The sequence below is a fragment of the Neomonachus schauinslandi genome, chromosome 15 (genome assembly GCF_002201575.2).
Source record: "Neomonachus schauinslandi chromosome 15, ASM220157v2, whole genome shotgun sequence".
Classification (NCBI taxonomy): domain Eukaryota; kingdom Metazoa; phylum Chordata; class Mammalia; order Carnivora; family Phocidae; genus Neomonachus; species Neomonachus schauinslandi.
The window spans coordinates 437,482-453,463 of NC_058417.1; the positions used below are offsets into that span (position 1 = coordinate 437,482).

Genomic DNA, 15,982 nt, shown 5'->3' on the forward strand with positions numbered 1-15,982 from the left:
GGCCCCAGCCGAGGTTGTCCCCCGGCCCCTGGGCTCAGGCGGGGCGGTGCGGGCCCCTGGGCGCAGCCACAGGGACCCTGCCGCCCATCACACTCTCCCCTTCCTGCACAGTGTTCATCTGCAGCTTCATGGTGGCTGCCCCCATCTTCGGCTACCTGGGTGACCGCTTCAACAGGAAAGTGATCCTCAGCTGCGGCATCTTCTTCTGGTCTGCAGTCACCTTCTCCAGCTCCTTCATCCCCCAGCAGGTGAGGCCTGTTGGGCTTCCTCCCCGCACATCCCTCCGCACATCCTGTTCCCTCCAGTGCCGGCTACTCTCGCCGACCTGTCTTCGTCCACACTGGGGCTCCATCCTCTTTGCTCGGGCCCCAGACGGCGTCTTCCAAGTGCAGTGGGATGAGGGGTCTCGGGTGCTTTTATAAGCTGGCCCTGCATACAGGGAGGGCCTTCTCCTGTGCTGGCCAGCGCCGGGGGGACTGGCAAGCCCTGTGTGGCCTCCTCTTTCCGAGCTGCCTCTGATTCGGGGAGGAACAGCAGAACCAGTCCAGTCGAGGAGTCAGGGCCCTCTGGTTCTATTCCTAGCTCTGCCGTCATCTTGCTGTGTGACCCCAGGTGAGTCACTATGCCTCTCTGCGCCTTGCACAGTTTGCTCTTTTCTGGTGTTTTGTTTTTGAAGTAAACTCTGTGCCTAACGTGGGGCTTGAACTCATGACCCCGAGGTCAGGAGATGCGTGTTCTATTGACTGAGCCAGCCAGGCACCCCGTACACAGTTTGCTCTTTGTGCAATAACCAGCGAACTGCTCGGGTCAGAGTCCGAGGGCGGCAAGCATCACCTCGATTTAAGGAAGGTGTTTCTCCCTCGGCTCCCACAGTTCTGGGTCTGAATGTCCCGACTCTGTTGTCCGCTCAGTCTTGTGATCTGGAGAGCCTCAGCTTCTGCATCTGTGAAACGGAAAGAATTCTTCTCAGCCTGAAGTTTCCTTGTGCCCAGACCCTGGAACGTGGCAGATTGAACAAATCATAGTTTCTGTTCTTTCTTCCACAAGGGAGACCTGTTGCTTTGAGAGGTAGTGAGTTCCCATCACTAGGAGTGTTCAAGCCGAGGAAGGATGATCTCGTGGTGGTTGCTGTGGAGGGAGACAGAGGAGGAAGAAGACCAGGATCTGTCTTCAAGCACTTTCAGCCTTGGGCATAAAGGAGAAGACCCTGTGCCTGTCCTTGGGGGCACCCAGGCTGGGCGTGGGAAGACGGGACGGGAGTCCCCATGCTCACAGCCTTCACGATGTACAAAGTGCTGAGAGTCCTCGCTGAAGAGACAGTAGTCTCTTCAAATCTATGGAGGCAGGGAAGGCTTCCTGGAGGAGGTGGCATTTGCGCTGGGAAGGCAGGACAGGGAGGTGAGGCCTTTTGGTGGGTGGGATAGGCAGAGGGAGCAAACCCACGGAAGCAGTAATGGGTCCCCAAATGGGGAGAGTGTTTTGGCCCAAGAAGAAAGCAGGGACCAGGTCACGGAGAGCCTCAAATGCCAGGTTGGAGGGTCTGGTCTTCCTCCTGAGGGCAGGGGTGAGTCAGAGTGACACGGAGCAGGGAGAGGCTGGAGGCAGGGGCAGAGGAACCAGCAGGTTTGGGTACAACCTCACGGAGGAGGATCAGGCCCGGGTGGGCTTCAGGCCACGGTCAAAAATGGGGCCTGGACCAAACGCCTCTGGGGCCCTCCCACTGGCCAGGCCCCTGGCCCTCTGACCCTGGGTGCCACTTCCAGAACGGAGCTGCAAGCCCAGGACCGCGATGCCAGCGGCTCCGGGGGTGCGGGCGGGCCGGCGGAGGCAGAAAGACGATCCCCCGCCCCGCCCCCGCCCGTTAGTCTGTGTGATTCTGAAGCTGATTTGGCAGAGGAAATGCCCAGCAACAGCCAAGAACATGGGGGAAGTGCCCGTGGAAGGGGCTCGCCCTGTGGGTCCTCACGGAGCGCCGTTCTAACCCGACAGTGGGCTGACTGTGAAGCCCTTCCGCGGGGGCCCGGTGTTGGGCGACAGGTGCGCCACAGGCGGCTTCAGCAGCTTTGCCGGTCTGTCTGGATGAAAGATGAACCGTAGTCCAAAACCAGCTCCAGACACGTGAAAGTGAAGTAAAAAGCAAAGTGTAAGAATCTGGAACTATAAATCCGCAAGAAAAAAGCCAAGTAACCCAGCAGGAAAGTGGGCAAAGGGTGGTGAACCCAGCAACTGCAGGAGATGGTGCTCGACTCCAGCCGCTGGGGAAAGTCAAACCGAAGCAACGACAGGTGCCATTTCACACCCGTCAGATGGGCCGCAGTTAGGAGGGCTGCCGATTCAAGTGTTATCAAAGTAGTGACTTGGCCGCGGGGCCTCTTTGGAGAGCGAAGCGCCAGGATTCCGCAGAAGCCTCGGTGCGTGCGCCCCAACCGCCCCCCGCGAGGTGTGCTCCCCAGAGAGGAGCCCCAGCCCGCGGACAGGGCGCACGCGTGCCATGGCGTTCGTGATGGTCTCGTGGCAGAAGAGGGGGCATGCGCAGAAGAAACAGGTGCGTTCCTGCTGTGAGACTCTCGGCAGCCGGGGCATGAACTGCATCTACATTGAGCAGCATAAATGGGCTTCGGGAACACGTGAATGAGGGCAAACCAAGGTGTGGGGCAGAGGGCACAGAATGGTCCCTTTGGGGTGCATGTTTTGAAAGCATGCGGGGGACACGGTGGTGCTCGTTGTGGGGCCACAGCGTAAGGGACGCACCATGTAGCGGGTTCCTGGGGGAGGCATGGGACTGTCCACGCGCTCTCATACCAAGGAGAACGAGGAAATTTCTAAGACCTAGCAAACGATGCATTAAGGAATATTGTCATCATTTGGGGAGGGGGCAGGCCTTCCTGAGCAAGATGTGCAATCCAGAGGCCATCAGGGGAAAATCACCAGGCTGGACAGCATCGGATCAGACAGACCCCACGAACAAAGTGGAAGGCAAGGTGACGAACGGCGCTCGTCACATATGTCATAAAGGGTCAATACCCACGATACCTAAAAAGCTCATAGAAATCAAGATAAGACAGCCAGCCAACAGCAAAGTAGGCAAAGGCAGTGGGCAGCTGAGCCCCAGAGAGAGGGGCTGAGGTGAGGAGGTGGGGGTCACAGAGATGGTGCGAGGCGCAGGGCTGGATGGGCAGTCCGGCCATGCAGGGGGCGGGCCTAGATGGAGACGAGCAGATGGAGAGAGGGAAGCGGGAGACCTGGAGGAGGGCAGCGTGTGGGCGAAGCTGGCCGGATGGGTGGTCAGGGTGGGGCCGGGGAAAGATGACCAGGCTGGGTTCTCAGGCCCTGGGCAGCTGTGGGGACGGAGGGGCCAGGTCCACATCACAGGGGGAGGACCCTTGGCAGCTAGAACAGCCTCACCCTTCCCGGCTCAGCTGGGCTTCGCTCTTTGATGTGTGTGTGGGGGTGGGGGTCGCAGAGCCCACCAGCTGCCCTGCCCGCTCCTCACGCACACAGGGCCCTCCGTGCTGCCAGGGTCAGCCCGGCTGCCCTGCCTGGGGGCGGGGGCGGGGGGTGGGACGTGCGGCTCCCGAGGTGGGGCCAGAGCCCGGGGAGGAGGTCTTGCCCTTGGGGGGAGGCAGTGGGGACACCGAGGGGTCTGTCTGGGCCACGCCTGCAGCTGTCCACCTGTGGGAATCCCGGCCAGATCCGCCGAGGCCCGGGGTCAGTCCCTGCCGGGCCGCGGGGTCTGGGCAGCGGCGTGGGGGCCGAGGGTGAGCCCCGCATTGTCTGCCCGTCCCTCAGCACTTCTGGCTGTTGGTCCTGTCCCGGGGCCTGGTGGGCATTGGCGAGGCCAGCTACTCCACCATCGCGCCCACCATCATAGGCGACCTCTTCACCAAGAACACGCGCACGCTCATGCTCTCGGTCTTCTACTTCGCCATCCCGCTGGGCAGGTGAGGCTCCCCCTGGCTCCCCGCAGATGTCCCACCACCGCCTCTCCCTGAGGTTGGCGCTCTGCGGCCCAAACGCGCGGTGGCCAGCAGGGGGTGGCGGGGGGTGGCCTGCCTCCCACCCTGGTGAGCAGCCCCTGCGCGCGGCCTGACTCCCTGCGCCATGTCCTCGGCAGTGGCCTGGGCTACATCACAGGCTCCAGCGTCAAGCAGGCGTCCGGAGACTGGCACTGGGCCCTGCGGGTAAGGACACCCCCGACCAGCCCTCGCCCAGGGCCCCCCAGAGACTCAGAGCCTCAGCCTCCAGGCCTCTGCCCCCGAGATCAGTGTACTGGGGGCGCTGGGGAGCCAGACCTGGTCGTCCTGCGGCCTCAGGGGCCTGGTCAGACAGGAGGAGGGATGCCCTCCCGCTGTCAGGACGCTCCAGGTCTGCAATGGTGTGTCCTGTTCCAGCCCGGGCCTGTGCTAGGGGGAGGCCGAGACGCGGCCTCTGCGTGGGGACCCCCGGGGTCTGGAGCCCCTTCCTGTCCTGAGGGAGGGTTCAGGCGAGCCTGCCAAGGCCCCAGGACAGTGCAATCAGAGGAAACAGAGATCCCCAGGCTCGCGGAGGAGCGGAAGCTTAAGACAAAGTGTTTTTTCCTCAAAAGCAGGAAGGAAGCAGCCTCCGTGGAATTTCTTGATGAGGCACATGGAGAGGAACTCCCCCGCCCATGGGCTCGCAGGCCTCTTGGGGGCGGGGGACGGGCCTCCCTGCTCTCCAGCGGGGGTGGGGGTGGGCTGGTGTCTCGGAGGCTTTGTTCCCGACCTTGGGCTGCACTCAGGGGACACCACGTGGGCCCCTCCCAAGCCATGACCTACCTGATCATCAGCGGGAAGCTTCGTGCCCGCCAGGCCCCCTCCGCAGGCCCCCTCCTCATCATGGTTCCACAGTCGGTCCCTCTGCGTGTCTCTCTGTCTTTCCAGCCATCTTTCTGGTTTTCCACCTATTAACTCATCCAGCAGTCTGTTTGTCTTTCGTCTGTCTGTCCCCCCTTCTCCATCCATCGTTCATTCCCCTCCCATCCCGCCCCCTGCTCTGTACGGCCCGTCGGGAGCTCCTGGCGGCTCAGCCCCGACGGGGCCTGGGGTCCTACCTTGTGCTCCTGCCCCACCAGGTGTCCCCCATTGTGGGCATGATCACAGGCACGCTCATCCTCATCCTGGTCCCGGCCACCAAGAGAGGCCACGCCGACCAGCTCGGGGGGCAGCTCAAGGTGCACACATCATGGCTCCGCGACATGAAGGCCCTGATCCGCAAGTGGGTGCTGCCGGGAGGGGTCTGGCGGGAACGGGGCCGGGGCGGGGGGCGGCCCTGGGTGCTGAGAGTGGCGCTTGGGCCCCTGGTGGGTATTAACTCCCGCAGCCCGAGCCCGAGGGGGCGGGCAGGGCGGCCCCGGGGGCCCCGCTCAGTGTCGCTGCCCTGGCCTCTCCTCAGCCGCAGCTACGTCTTCTCCTCCCTGGCCACGTCGGCCGTGTCCTTCGCCACAGGGGCCCTGGGCATGTGGATCCCGTTGTACCTGCACCGCGCTCAGGTCGTGCAGAAGGCGGCGGAGACGTGCAGCAACCCGCCGTGTGGGGCCAAGGACAGGTGGGGCCGAGCTGGGGGCCGGGGCGGCGAGGGGTGCCGTGCGGGAGTGCTGCCCTCCGCCCAGCCTGACCCCGCGCCGAGCCGTGCCCCCCTGCCTCTGTCCCCACAGCCTCATCTTCGGGGCCATCACCTGCTTTACTGGCTTTCTGGGTGTGGCCACGGGGGCAGGAGCCACACGCTGCTGCCGCCTGCGGACCCAGCGGGCCGACCCGCTGGTGTGTGCTGTGGGCATGCTGGGCTCTGCCATCTTCATCTGCCTCATTTTCGTGGCTGCCAAGAGTAGCATCGTGGGTGCCTATGTGAGTGCAGTGGGGGGTGCACGGGTGGGGGTTGGCCTCTGGCGGAGGACGTGCAGTCTGGCTCGCAGGGCCCCTCCCCGGGGGAGCCTCCTGTGCGCTGCCCACCCGTCCGCGCCCTGTCCAGGGCCTGTCCAGGGCCCTGGGCGTCCTTCCGGGCCACCGGCATGCCTTGAAGTCCCCCGTATCCTGCGAATTCCTGTGAGCCTGCGTGCTCGGCACTGCAGACCCCGGGGCAGGGTGGGAGGCTTGGGGGGGCTCCCTGCCAACAGCCAGGCGAGGGCTGCGATGGCTGTTCTGGTCTCTCCCGGACAGATCTGCATCTTTGTTGGGGAGACACTGCTCTTTTCTAACTGGGCCATCACCGCGGACATCCTCATGGTGAGGCGGCCGACCCAGGCTTCTGGGCCCCGGGGGCAGCCTTGGAGAGGGTGGTGAAGGGGCGGGAGGCTGGCAGGGCCTGTGGAGGGTGGACACCGGGCCGGACAGGCTGGGGAGGCGGGCCTGGAGGCAGAAGCCTGGGCAAGCAGAGGGACGGGGATGGGACTGGGTGGGGAGAGGGCTGTCCGCAGGCTCCGCGTGGCCAGGAGGCTGGCAGTGCCAGGCTGGCCTGCCTGAGGGGGTGCTGCTGGCTAGCTCCTCCCCCAGGTCTGAGCTCCCGGGGCCCCGCCCTCCCGGCCCAGCCCGGGGCCCAGGCGCGCCTGCCCGAGCGCCCGCGGCCGGGCCAGGCGGACAGAGGCCGTGTTCACGGGGCCAACAATGGGTGCCAGACCAGCCAGCCAGGGACAAAGGGCCGTCTGAGCAGTGGCAGGGGGTGTGGCCCCGATAACCTGCAGCACGCAGTCTGAGGGGCGGGGTGCCTGCAGCTCCCGTCCTTGGGGGCCCTCCCGGTCAGGGCCAGGAGGAGCTGGGAGAAGGGAGCGTGGGGCCTGCGGTGGGGAGCATGTCTGGGAGCCGCCAGGGCGGGCCTCACCGGCAGGGCGGCAGGAGGAAGTGTCCCTTGGGGTTTGGGGCCACATATGGGACGGCCCAGGAGATCAGAGTCGGCCTGGCGCTGGGGGTCCTGCCGGCTCTCTTCCAGGAAGCCTGCCCGGCTTCACCTGAGCTCCTCTGCACGTCTGCTTCACTGGGGGCCAGGCTTCCGTCCGTGGGAGGAGGTGGGGGGTCTGACTCAGCCCCGTGCCTCACGGGGAGCCAGGCCGGTGGTGGGGGGTGAGAGTGAAGGAGGGAGTGAGTCTGTGGCGCCGGGCGGGACCCCCGTGCCTGCCTCTGGGGTCCCAGGGAAATCATGTCCCATTTTATTAAGTGTCACAGCCCCATGACTAATCACTGCTGGAAATGGGCCACGCCATCCCATCGGACCAGCCGCCCTTCCCCCAGCCCTGGAATGAGGGGCCCTGTGGCCGGCCACCCACCCCGCTGCTCCGAGGCTTCGGAGGGCCTGCCTGGCCTGGGAGGCTCCCGGCCCTGGGGCCTGGGGGCACCCGGGGGTCGGAATGGAGGCCGTCCAGGCAGGCCAGCCTAGGCCTCGCCGCGTCCTTGTGGACGGGGACCGGCGTGGTCTTCAGCCTGTGGGCTCTGGTCCCAGCGCAGCCACAGTCCACGTGTCATGTGTGCCGGGCCTCCGTTTCCTGCGACCCCTGCATGGGGTCCCCGCCACAAGCCCAGGGCAGAACCTCAAGCAGCCAGAGTGGGGAGGCCCCGGGAAGTCCGGGGTGTGGGACCCTAGGAGTGCGGTGACCCCAGAGATGAGGCCGCTGGTTGTGGCCCCTGGGCTCTGACCCGCTGCCTCTTGCACAGTACGTGGTCATCCCCACGAGACGAGCCACGGCCGTCGCCCTGCAGAGCTTCACCTCCCACCTGCTGGGGGACGCCGGGAGCCCCTACCTCATCGGCTTTGTGAGTAACAGGCGTGGCCGGGTGGGGGCGGCTTTGGGAGGCGCCCCCTGACACGCTCCCACCCCCACAGATCTCAGACCTGATCCGCCAGAGCACCAAGGACTCTCCGCTCTGGGAGTTCCTGAGCCTGGGCTACGCGCTCATGCTCTGCCCCTTCGTGGTGGTCCTGGGCGGCATGTTCTTCCTGGCCACGGCCCTCTTCTTCCTCGGCGACCGCGCCAAGGCTGAGCAGCAGTGAGTGGGCCGGGGCGGGCCTGCCGGCGGGTGGCACACAGCGTCCCCTGGCTGCCCAGCCTGCGGGAGGGGCCGCCGCAGTCGCCTGCAGACGCGCGCACACGGGGGATGGGCTTCCAGGGCGGGAGCTGCGCGGTGCCCGGCACCCTCCTCTGGTTTTCTGACTTCTTTCTTCTCTCCTCTTCACTCCTGTCTCTCCTCTCCCCACCCCTGGGCTCTCCCACCTTCCCCTGGGGCTGACGAGGTCCCTGCCCGGCACGTCCGGCCAGCCGGCCCCCGAGATGCGATGTGCCAGAGCAGTGCCCGGGCCCGGCCGCCGCTGATCCGCCACCTTGACCCCCGCCCGTCTCTCCCCCAGGGTGAACCAGCTGGTGATGCCGCCCGCATCCATCAAAGTCTGAGGCCGTGAGTGCAGGCGGGCGGGCGCAGCGGCTCCTGGCAGGAGGGGAGGGGTCAGGGCTGCACCTTGTGGGGGTCCTGGGGAATGTTCTGGAAACGGGAGCAGCTTCTGGGGCACCTCCTACCAAACCTAGGCTTGGCCCTCTTCCTCTTGAAGTGGCCCGCGTTGGCTTGCTGGGTCACGGGGGTGGGCAGGCTCCCCCTTCCTTCCTCAGAAGGGCTGGGGGCAGGGGTCAGGGCTGAGACTGGCAGGAACCCCTACCCCATCCGGGACTCTGTCCTCCTGAGCTCTCCAAGAAGCGTGCCAGGCCCTGAAGCTGACCTTCCTCTGGGCCTGGCCTCCAGGGGCCGCACTTCCCAGCAGCGCAGGATCCAAGGTCACCACCCCCTCATCCCTGGACGCAGAGAAGGCAGGCCTGTTTCTTCACACAGCAGGAAGACGATGGGGGGTGTGGGTCCGGGCTGGCTCCTCCCAAAGCCCCCGTGATCTGGCCCCTCTTTCTAGGTGCCTCTGGGACAGCGAAGAGCCCTCTCGGTCACCCTACTTGGGAGGCGTGCCACGGCACCCCGGCCCCACTGGGCCGCCTCGAAGCTTTCTGTGGGACCCGAGGCTGGCCACCCACCCTCTCTGGTCTGTGGCTGTGGAGTGGCCGTGGCTCCAAGAGACCGTGTCCCCGGTGAGCACGGACGGCTGTGTGTGGGGGAGCCGTGTGGCTGGACAGACTCCCAGCCCCAGGGCCGGGCTGCAGACCCCCCGGGGCCCGGGACGAAGACAGCCCCCACCAGGCGTGTGGGGAGAGCCTGGCCTGTCCCCGCCTTACGGGGTCCCGGGCAGGCCTCTGTCCTCCCCAGCCTGCGGGGCCAGGCGGCTGGACCTCCCCGCGTGGCAGCTTTGAAGACACAGGGCTCCCGGACTGCGGAGAGAAGGCGGTCCAGCCTCAGGGTGGCACCTCAGGCTTGGGGACGGACTCAACCAGGCAGAGCCTGGCCGGTCCCCCTCAGAGAACACGGGTCTCGGCTGCCCGGCTGGCTCTATGCCCACAGGGTTCCCCCCGCCCAGGTCGGGCCATCCGCCAGGGGGCTGGCATCTCCGGGGGTGAAGGCCCTGGCGGCATCTCCACCCCACCTATGTCCCCAGGCCCGAGCCCCATGGCCGCCCGCCTCCCCTCCCCCACCCCTGGCACAAACTCCTGCCCCCCCCAGACTGGGCCCTTCCAGGGGCAGGACCCAAGGGACTATTCCCAGAACCCGCACGGCAGCTGCCAGGGCTCTGGCTGCCGAGGATGTGGCCACCCCGCGAGGCTTCCTGCCCCGGGCCAGGGCCGGGGGGTCGAGGCCCGCCCCGCACGTGGGCCGCCCACCGTCTGCGCTCCTCCTCTGCCCGCTTCCCGCGCTCCCTGCACGGCTGCTGGAACCCAGGTGGCCGCAGGAGCCCCCGCGAGCCGCCCGGCCCGTGCCGAGCAGCTGGTGCGGCTTCAGCGTGTGAGGGCTCTGGGGCACCTACCGGGTGGGACCCCCAGCGACGTTTTCTTGTTGTACAAGAACCAGTCCAAGTGTTGCCTGTTCTTCCTTCCGGAAGCCAAGCCGCTCCTTTATTTTTTAGAGCTGCTGATTGTGAATCTCAGAGTCTTAAGAGAGAAGCCAAATATATTCCTCTTGTAAATGAAGGAATAAACCTATTTAAACCACGCCGCGCTGGCTCCCAGGGCAGGGCAGCCTGGGGTGGGGACACAAGGGGCCCCGCGGACACGCTCCCGCCGGTGCCGGACGCTGGTACTTCGTGCGGTGCAAACCGGGGGGTTCAGGGCTTCCTGGCCTTCTTGAGCGACGCTTTCTTTCTCTTGGCCCCGCTCTGGAGAAGGCTGGGGCTCCTGCTGACCAAAGACAGCCTGGCCTTCTTCCGCGGCAGCGCGGACTGGGGCGACTTGCCAGACACGCCCTTCTCCGGCAGATCCTTCTGAGGCGGCTTTTTGCCGACAGGTGCCGCAGGGGACCCGGCCGTGGCTCCGTGCCCCTGGGACAGCCTCCGCTTTTTCTTCTGCAGCTTTGGGGTTGTGGCCGGAGTGGCAGGGCCGGTGCTGGTGGTGTCTGGGACCGGCCTCTTGGTGGCAGGGGTCGCCTGGGCCTGGGCCGGACTCCGGGCCTTCCTCTTGTTCCTCCTCTTCTTGCCTGTGCTGGGGGGCTGGTCCCCCCCGGAGGCTGCGGGCTTGGCCTCCTCCTCGGGCGCCGCACCCTCTGACTTGCGCTTCTTGCGCTTCTTGGTCTCTGGCAAAAACCCCTTTTTCTTCCTCTTCGTGCTAACGGGGCTCTGTGTGACGCTGGGGACTTCCTTGGTGTCCTTCTTCTCCGCCTTGGGGCGCCTAGGAGACCGCGTGCCGAGTAAGGAAGCGTGCAGCGGGGAGGGGAGTGACCCCCTGCGCTCCACGGGACCCCAAGGCACCCATGTCAGAGCGCGCGCAGCACGAGGGCGTCCCCAGCCCCTCCCAGGACCTACTGGACCCCGAGGGCCTTCATGGCCTGCCAGTAGAGATCGCAGAGGCGGCTGGAACCGCCCACGCGCTCCCCCGGCGGCAGCTTCTGCTGCTGACTCTGCAGCACGCCCAGCACGGCAGTCAGGTCCACGGTCAGCTTCTGCGGAACAGGGGACACGGTGGCTGCAGCAGTGACCAGAGGCGGGGGACACTCCTGGCTCTGGATCCCCCGTCCTCCCACCCTCGCCGCCTCTCCTGCCTCACCTCGGAGGGAAGAGCCCCCCGAGCCGCGGTTGCTCCCGCCGCCCACAGGCACAGGCCCGACTTCTTGCTCCCCACTCAGGCCTCCCTCCGCTCCAAGCTCGCCTTCCCGCTGCACCTGCCTGCCACGCACTGAATGGGTTAATTCCGAAACCCACTGGCCTCCAGAACCCCCCTCCTGGCTCTTCTCGGCCTCTCTGTGGGCTGCTCCCTGGGCGTGCCCGTGGCCCACGTGGCCTTGGCCCAGACGTCCCCTCCCCGTGGTGCCCTGCACGTGGGCTCCGACCAGCGTCCTCACTGAGGACCTGCAGGCCTTCCCTCCTGGGCTGGACGGGGTAACCGCCGCCCCAGCTGCCTCACGGCCCACGAGCGCCTCCCTCCACGTGCCCAGCACCCCCCGGGCCTAGACACCTGCCTGCCGGGCCCTTCCCAGGGCCCTCCTGTGGGACGGGCTCACCCTCAACCCTGCCCACACTCCCCGCTCGCCCACCCGCCTCCTGGCCCGTGCAGGGACGGTCTCCCACCTCCTGATGGATGGTCCTGAAGAGGGTGTTGAGCAGCCCCAAGGAGGACAGCTCTTTCTGCTGCTCCGACTTGGTCCGTGCCTCACCCAGTGTCCGCAGGTTCTAGGGGGAGACGCCCGCTCAACACCAAAGCCTCGAGAGAGGGAACACCCCTGGGGGCAGCCCAGACCCAGCCGAGGCCCAGGGTGCCAGAGACCCACTCGGGATGGGAACGTGGGCAGGGACCCCACAGCCCTTACCTCCGTGACCTGCGCCAGGACCTGGCTGACCAGCTGCTCCCACTCAGGGTCCTCGAAGCACAGCCGCAGCTCCCGCGTGGGCAAGGCCTTCTGGAGCAGCACGCAGGCTTGGGCCTGGGGGGCCACGGGGGCCTCAGTGCACAGGCCCGAAGCTCGGGGAGCCACAGGCAGCCCCCACGGGCCCCAAGCTCCTGCTCCAGGTCCCACCGCCTGTCCCGGCAGCTCTGGGCGCAGCCACCGCCTGGGCCCTCTCCTCAGGCAGGGGCAGTGGGGACAGTGCCCGGCCCACTCACCGGCTCAGCGCCACCCTCCTGCAGCCTCACGAGCCCCCATCCCACCCCCCCAGGCCTGCCCGTCAGCCCGGCCCCAGGGGACGGCCAGGTCCAAGCATGCATGTTAAGGCGCTCAGGGCTCAGGCCACCCCGGGGGGCGGGTGGTTGGGGGGTGCAAAGCTTCCCCTCCCGACAGGGACTCTGTGCCAACGGCAGGGCAGCGGCCAGCCAGGTCAGAAGGGCAGGGGTGGGTCCGCCCTCGCAGGGCACCTCCCGGGCCTCCCAAACACCCGGCCTAAGGCGAGTCATGCGGGTAATTCTGACAGGCCCGGGGCTGGGATCCGGGAAGTCCCTACCTGATGGCGGGGCCGCGCCTGGCCCGTCACGTGCTGGATCACGACGGGGAGCAGGCTCTTACAGAGCACCTACGGAGGGAACGACAGGGCCGTGAGCCAGGCCCCGGGCCAAACGGGGCCCCGGGGAGGACCGGCCCCCACACGCACCGGGTGCCGGGAGAAGAGGCTGAGGAACATCGGGATGGTGAGCGGGCTGTTGCGCCTGGTCAGGAAGGAAGTCAGCGCTGAGGAGTAGATCGGGGTCACAAGGCTCAGATCCAAGCAGCCGGAAGCCTGCGCCAGGGTAGAGTGCGCCCGCGTGATGCCGGGCCGAGTGCGAGGCCGGGCCGTGCGCAGGGGGCTGAGAGCTGGGTCCCGGGAGCCGTGGCCTCCACTCCCCCTCCGTGAGCTGGGCAGGTGGTCCCGGCGGCCGAGGCCTCCTGGGCCAGGGCCGGCTCACCTCTGGGCCCTTGGGCCTGGGGCCGGCTTTCTCCTTCTTCTGGGGCTGGCAGGCCGAGGCGGCGGCAACGCCGCCCTTCAAAACGCGGAGCAGATAGAGGGCCGCGTTGAAATGGTACAGGGAGACGGAGGCGTCGGCCTGGCGGCCAGCCTGCTGCACCAGCTGCCCCACCTGCGCGTACAGAGAGCCCACGCCGCGGCCCACGTCGTGGCAGCAATGCCGAGAGCGACACAGGTGTCTGTGGGGCCGTGGGCGGAGCGGTCACCACGTGTCCCCCTCGTGGCCCTCCCCGCCGAGCAGAGCCAGGGCCGGGGGGGGCGGGGGGGACACGCACGTCCCCAGTCCACAGGCAGGAAGACAGGGACTGGTCACGGCGGCAGGGGCAGGCACCCAGGATGAGCCGGAGAAGAAACCGGCTCCGGGGCTAAGCCTACCCACGGGCAAACCTGACACCCTCCCCTGGCTCGGGGCATCGGGCCCTAAGACTCGGGTCTGTGGTGCTCAGGGCACGAGAACTAGGTCACGCAACAACCTCAACCCCGGCAGGCGGCGGGGACAGCTAGCCGAGCAAGCGCAACCTGGGGCCGGCCAGGAGACAGGTCGGGGGGGCGCCCGGGGGTGTGCGGTCTGTCCTGCTCCACCCGCTCCTCCGTGACATTCGCTGGGCCCCTCAAGGCCCCGGGCCACATCCGCGCTCGGGAAGGCAGGTCCGCACCCCCACATCCTCTTTCCTGCGGGGCCCCCTCCCCAACAGCCCACCCACTGCCTGTTCCTAAAGGCAGAGCTGCCCCCGCCAAAGCCCTCGCTGAGAACACCGCTGCGTCTGGTCCCTGAGGCTCTGCTCCGCCCGCGTCTGACCCGTCCCCATGGAGCGACAGCCTTCCGCCCTCGCCCGCGGCCTCCAGGCCTGGGGAACGTGACGGCTCCCTGATACCTCGAGACTGGCTTGGGCGCCCCCACGCTCTGCGCTCCCGTCTCCCATCCAGCCCCTGCCACGGCCCCGGTCCCCAGGACCACGCGTCTGGCACGGAGCCTGGGCAGCGGCGTATGCTGGCCGCGACACTCACGTGAAGATGCGCGCTGTCTTGTGCAGGAGGTCCTGCTCTTGCTTGGAGCTGCTGGTGCGCATGCTGCGCCGGATGACGTCCAGCAGGGGCTCCAGGAGCTCCAGGACCAGCGGGTTCTCTGGCTGCTTGGTCACCAGCACCTCGACCAGGTCCAGGACCTGGGGCCGGCATGGGCGGGTCAGCGGGTGCGAGGCGGGGGCGGGGGGCGGGGGGACGCCCTGCTGGCGGCTCTCGCGCTCACCCGGATCTGGAAGTCTCGCCGGAGCACCTTCTCCTTCCGCAGCTTGTTCTTCTCGTCCTTCCGGGCCTGGATGCGTAGCTTCTGCTCGGCGAAGAGGCTAGCGAGGCTCTGATCCAGGGCCATCATGGCCTCATCCCCCAGCTCCTCATCGTCGTCGTCCTCCCCGTCCACCGCGCCCTGAGGGACACACACCCGCTGAGCGGCAGGCCGCAGGCGCAGGGTCTCCCGCCCCCCCGCCCCCCACCACTCACCAGCGCCTTCCCCGCCTGCAGCACGGCCATGAGCTGCTCCCGGAAGCCCTGGTCCACATCCCCGTCCCGGTCCTCCTCATCGCTGTCCTCCTCGCCGCTGTCCTCCTCGCCGGCTGAGTGTCTCTCGTCCTCACTGTCCGAGCTCTTGTCCTGCAGGGTCCCTTGCGTGATGCCTCCCGTCGCCTGCCCTGTGTCCGCCCGTCCCACCCTCCCGGCACGCACCTCCCCACTCTCCAGCTGCTTCTCGGAATCGTCTGTGATCACCACGCTGTCTTCGTCTGGACTCTTGTCGGGGTTCAGCACCTGAACAGATTCCCCACCGGCTGACCCATCTGTTGCCACAGACCCTCTACCCTCCCCTGACCGGGCCCTGCCTGGTTTTGGCCAAAAGGCCCCCATCTTGGGGAGGAAAATGGAGCCCGGGAGAGAAGGGCACACCCCGAGCGCCCTCAGCACACCCTGCAGGACGGGCGTGCACAGCAGCGCCCAGCGAGGCTCCCACGTGCTCTGCGGCTCACGCTGCCAAGGAGGGACCCTGCTGTTGGGCAAGCCGTCTCCTGTTTCCTCACACGCCCCAACTTACGTCCAAGATCAGCTGCAGAGCACGCGGGGTCAGGTGGGCGCAGATGTGGCTGAACACACTCCGGGCCACCTGGCGCATCAGGTGGCTGGGCTGGGCCAGAAGAGCCAGCAGGATCTCCACCAGCACCTCCACCCACGGCGGCTCCTGGGGGGCTGTAGGCAGGAGAGGCTGAGCCCGGGGTCCATGCTGGGCCCGGGGTGTACCCTGCCCGCCCGCCCAGGGGGCAGTGACCCACTGGCAGCCTTGGAGCGGGTCCGGCGGGTCTTCTCCCCCAGGCTCTTCTTGATGCAGGTCTGGATGTCCCCCAGGAGATCACAGCTCTCTGCAGGGGACTGTGTGGGGCGAGGACAGGATCAGGGGCTGGCCCAACTCCCAGTCTTGCCGAGCCCCTCCCACCCCGGAGGGAGAACCCCAGGTGCCCACGGCCTTTGTACCCAACAGGCCGCCCGGAGGGGCAGGGAGCCTGGCAAGACTAGATCTCCCTCCACCCTTACCGCAACGTCACTACAAAGGACCGGAATTCGTTAACCGGAGCTAATTGCAATCTACTTTCGCCCCGCTGTGCTGGGTGAGCCCACACTGCAGCCACCACCCAGGGAGTCGGGGGAGCCTAAGACCGCCTGCGGGATCCCTCACAGCGCAGCACGCAGTTTCCCTGCGTGGCCGGCGTGGCGGAGTGCAGCCGGCCCATCTCTGCCCGGAACCCTTCATCCAGGGGGCCGCACACGCAGCTCACGGCAAGCTGAGAGCCCTGGGACGGGCAGGTGCTCAGCGCGTCCCACACCCAGCGGCGGCCTGCGGTCATCAGAGGCCAACGCTGGGACCGGAAGGGGCACCGAGGCCCCCGCGTGTGCACGCACACACACACCGCACACGCAGACCCAC

General features: G+C 67.2%; 2 protein-coding genes across 4 annotated transcripts in view; one reads left to right on the forward strand and one right to left on the reverse strand.

Annotated features, from left to right (window-relative positions):
• SPNS2 (sphingolipid transporter 2) overlaps positions 1-8,983 on the forward strand; it is a 30,579-nt gene extending 21,596 nt beyond the window's left edge. Inside the window, exons 4-14 of the mRNA XM_021694557.2 lie at positions 112-248; positions 3,790-3,941; positions 4,115-4,181; positions 5,093-5,235; positions 5,413-5,565; positions 5,675-5,864; positions 6,177-6,242; positions 7,662-7,760; positions 7,831-7,994; positions 8,353-8,399; positions 8,899-8,983. Coding sequence (XP_021550232.2) covers positions 112-248; positions 3,790-3,941; positions 4,115-4,181; positions 5,093-5,235; positions 5,413-5,565; positions 5,675-5,864; positions 6,177-6,242; positions 7,662-7,760; positions 7,831-7,994; positions 8,353-8,395 — 1,214 coding nt within the window. The 3' untranslated portion in view covers positions 8,396-8,399; positions 8,899-8,983. The remainder of the gene's footprint in view (positions 1-111; positions 249-3,789; positions 3,942-4,114; positions 4,182-5,092; positions 5,236-5,412; positions 5,566-5,674; positions 5,865-6,176; positions 6,243-7,661; positions 7,761-7,830; positions 7,995-8,352; positions 8,400-8,898) is intronic.
• A 568-nt stretch (positions 8,984-9,551) lies between these two features.
• Positions 9,552-15,982, reverse strand: part of MYBBP1A (MYB binding protein 1a) — an 18,420-nt gene continuing 11,989 nt past the window's right edge. The window contains exons 14-27 of one of the 3 annotated variants that reach the window (XM_044921871.1): positions 15,333-15,429; positions 15,098-15,249; positions 14,737-14,817; positions 14,515-14,664; positions 14,264-14,440; positions 14,023-14,180; positions 12,956-13,193; positions 12,664-12,789; positions 12,517-12,585; positions 11,889-12,002; positions 11,650-11,751; positions 10,888-11,024; positions 10,225-10,753; positions 9,986-10,021 (exon numbers count right to left, since the gene is read on the reverse strand). In XM_044921871.1, the coding sequence (XP_044777806.1) occupies positions 9,986-10,021; positions 10,225-10,753; positions 10,888-11,024; positions 11,650-11,751; positions 11,889-12,002; positions 12,517-12,585; positions 12,664-12,789; positions 12,956-13,193; positions 14,023-14,180; positions 14,264-14,440; positions 14,515-14,664; positions 14,737-14,817; positions 15,098-15,249; positions 15,333-15,429 (2,166 nt within the window). Of the gene's footprint in view, positions 10,754-10,887; positions 11,025-11,649; positions 11,752-11,888; positions 12,003-12,516; positions 12,586-12,663; positions 12,790-12,955; positions 13,194-14,022; positions 14,181-14,263; positions 14,441-14,514; positions 14,818-15,097; positions 15,250-15,332; positions 15,430-15,982 lie in introns of all 3 variants that reach the window. The other 2 variants (XM_044921870.1, XM_044921869.1) reach the window with 2 other exon arrangements.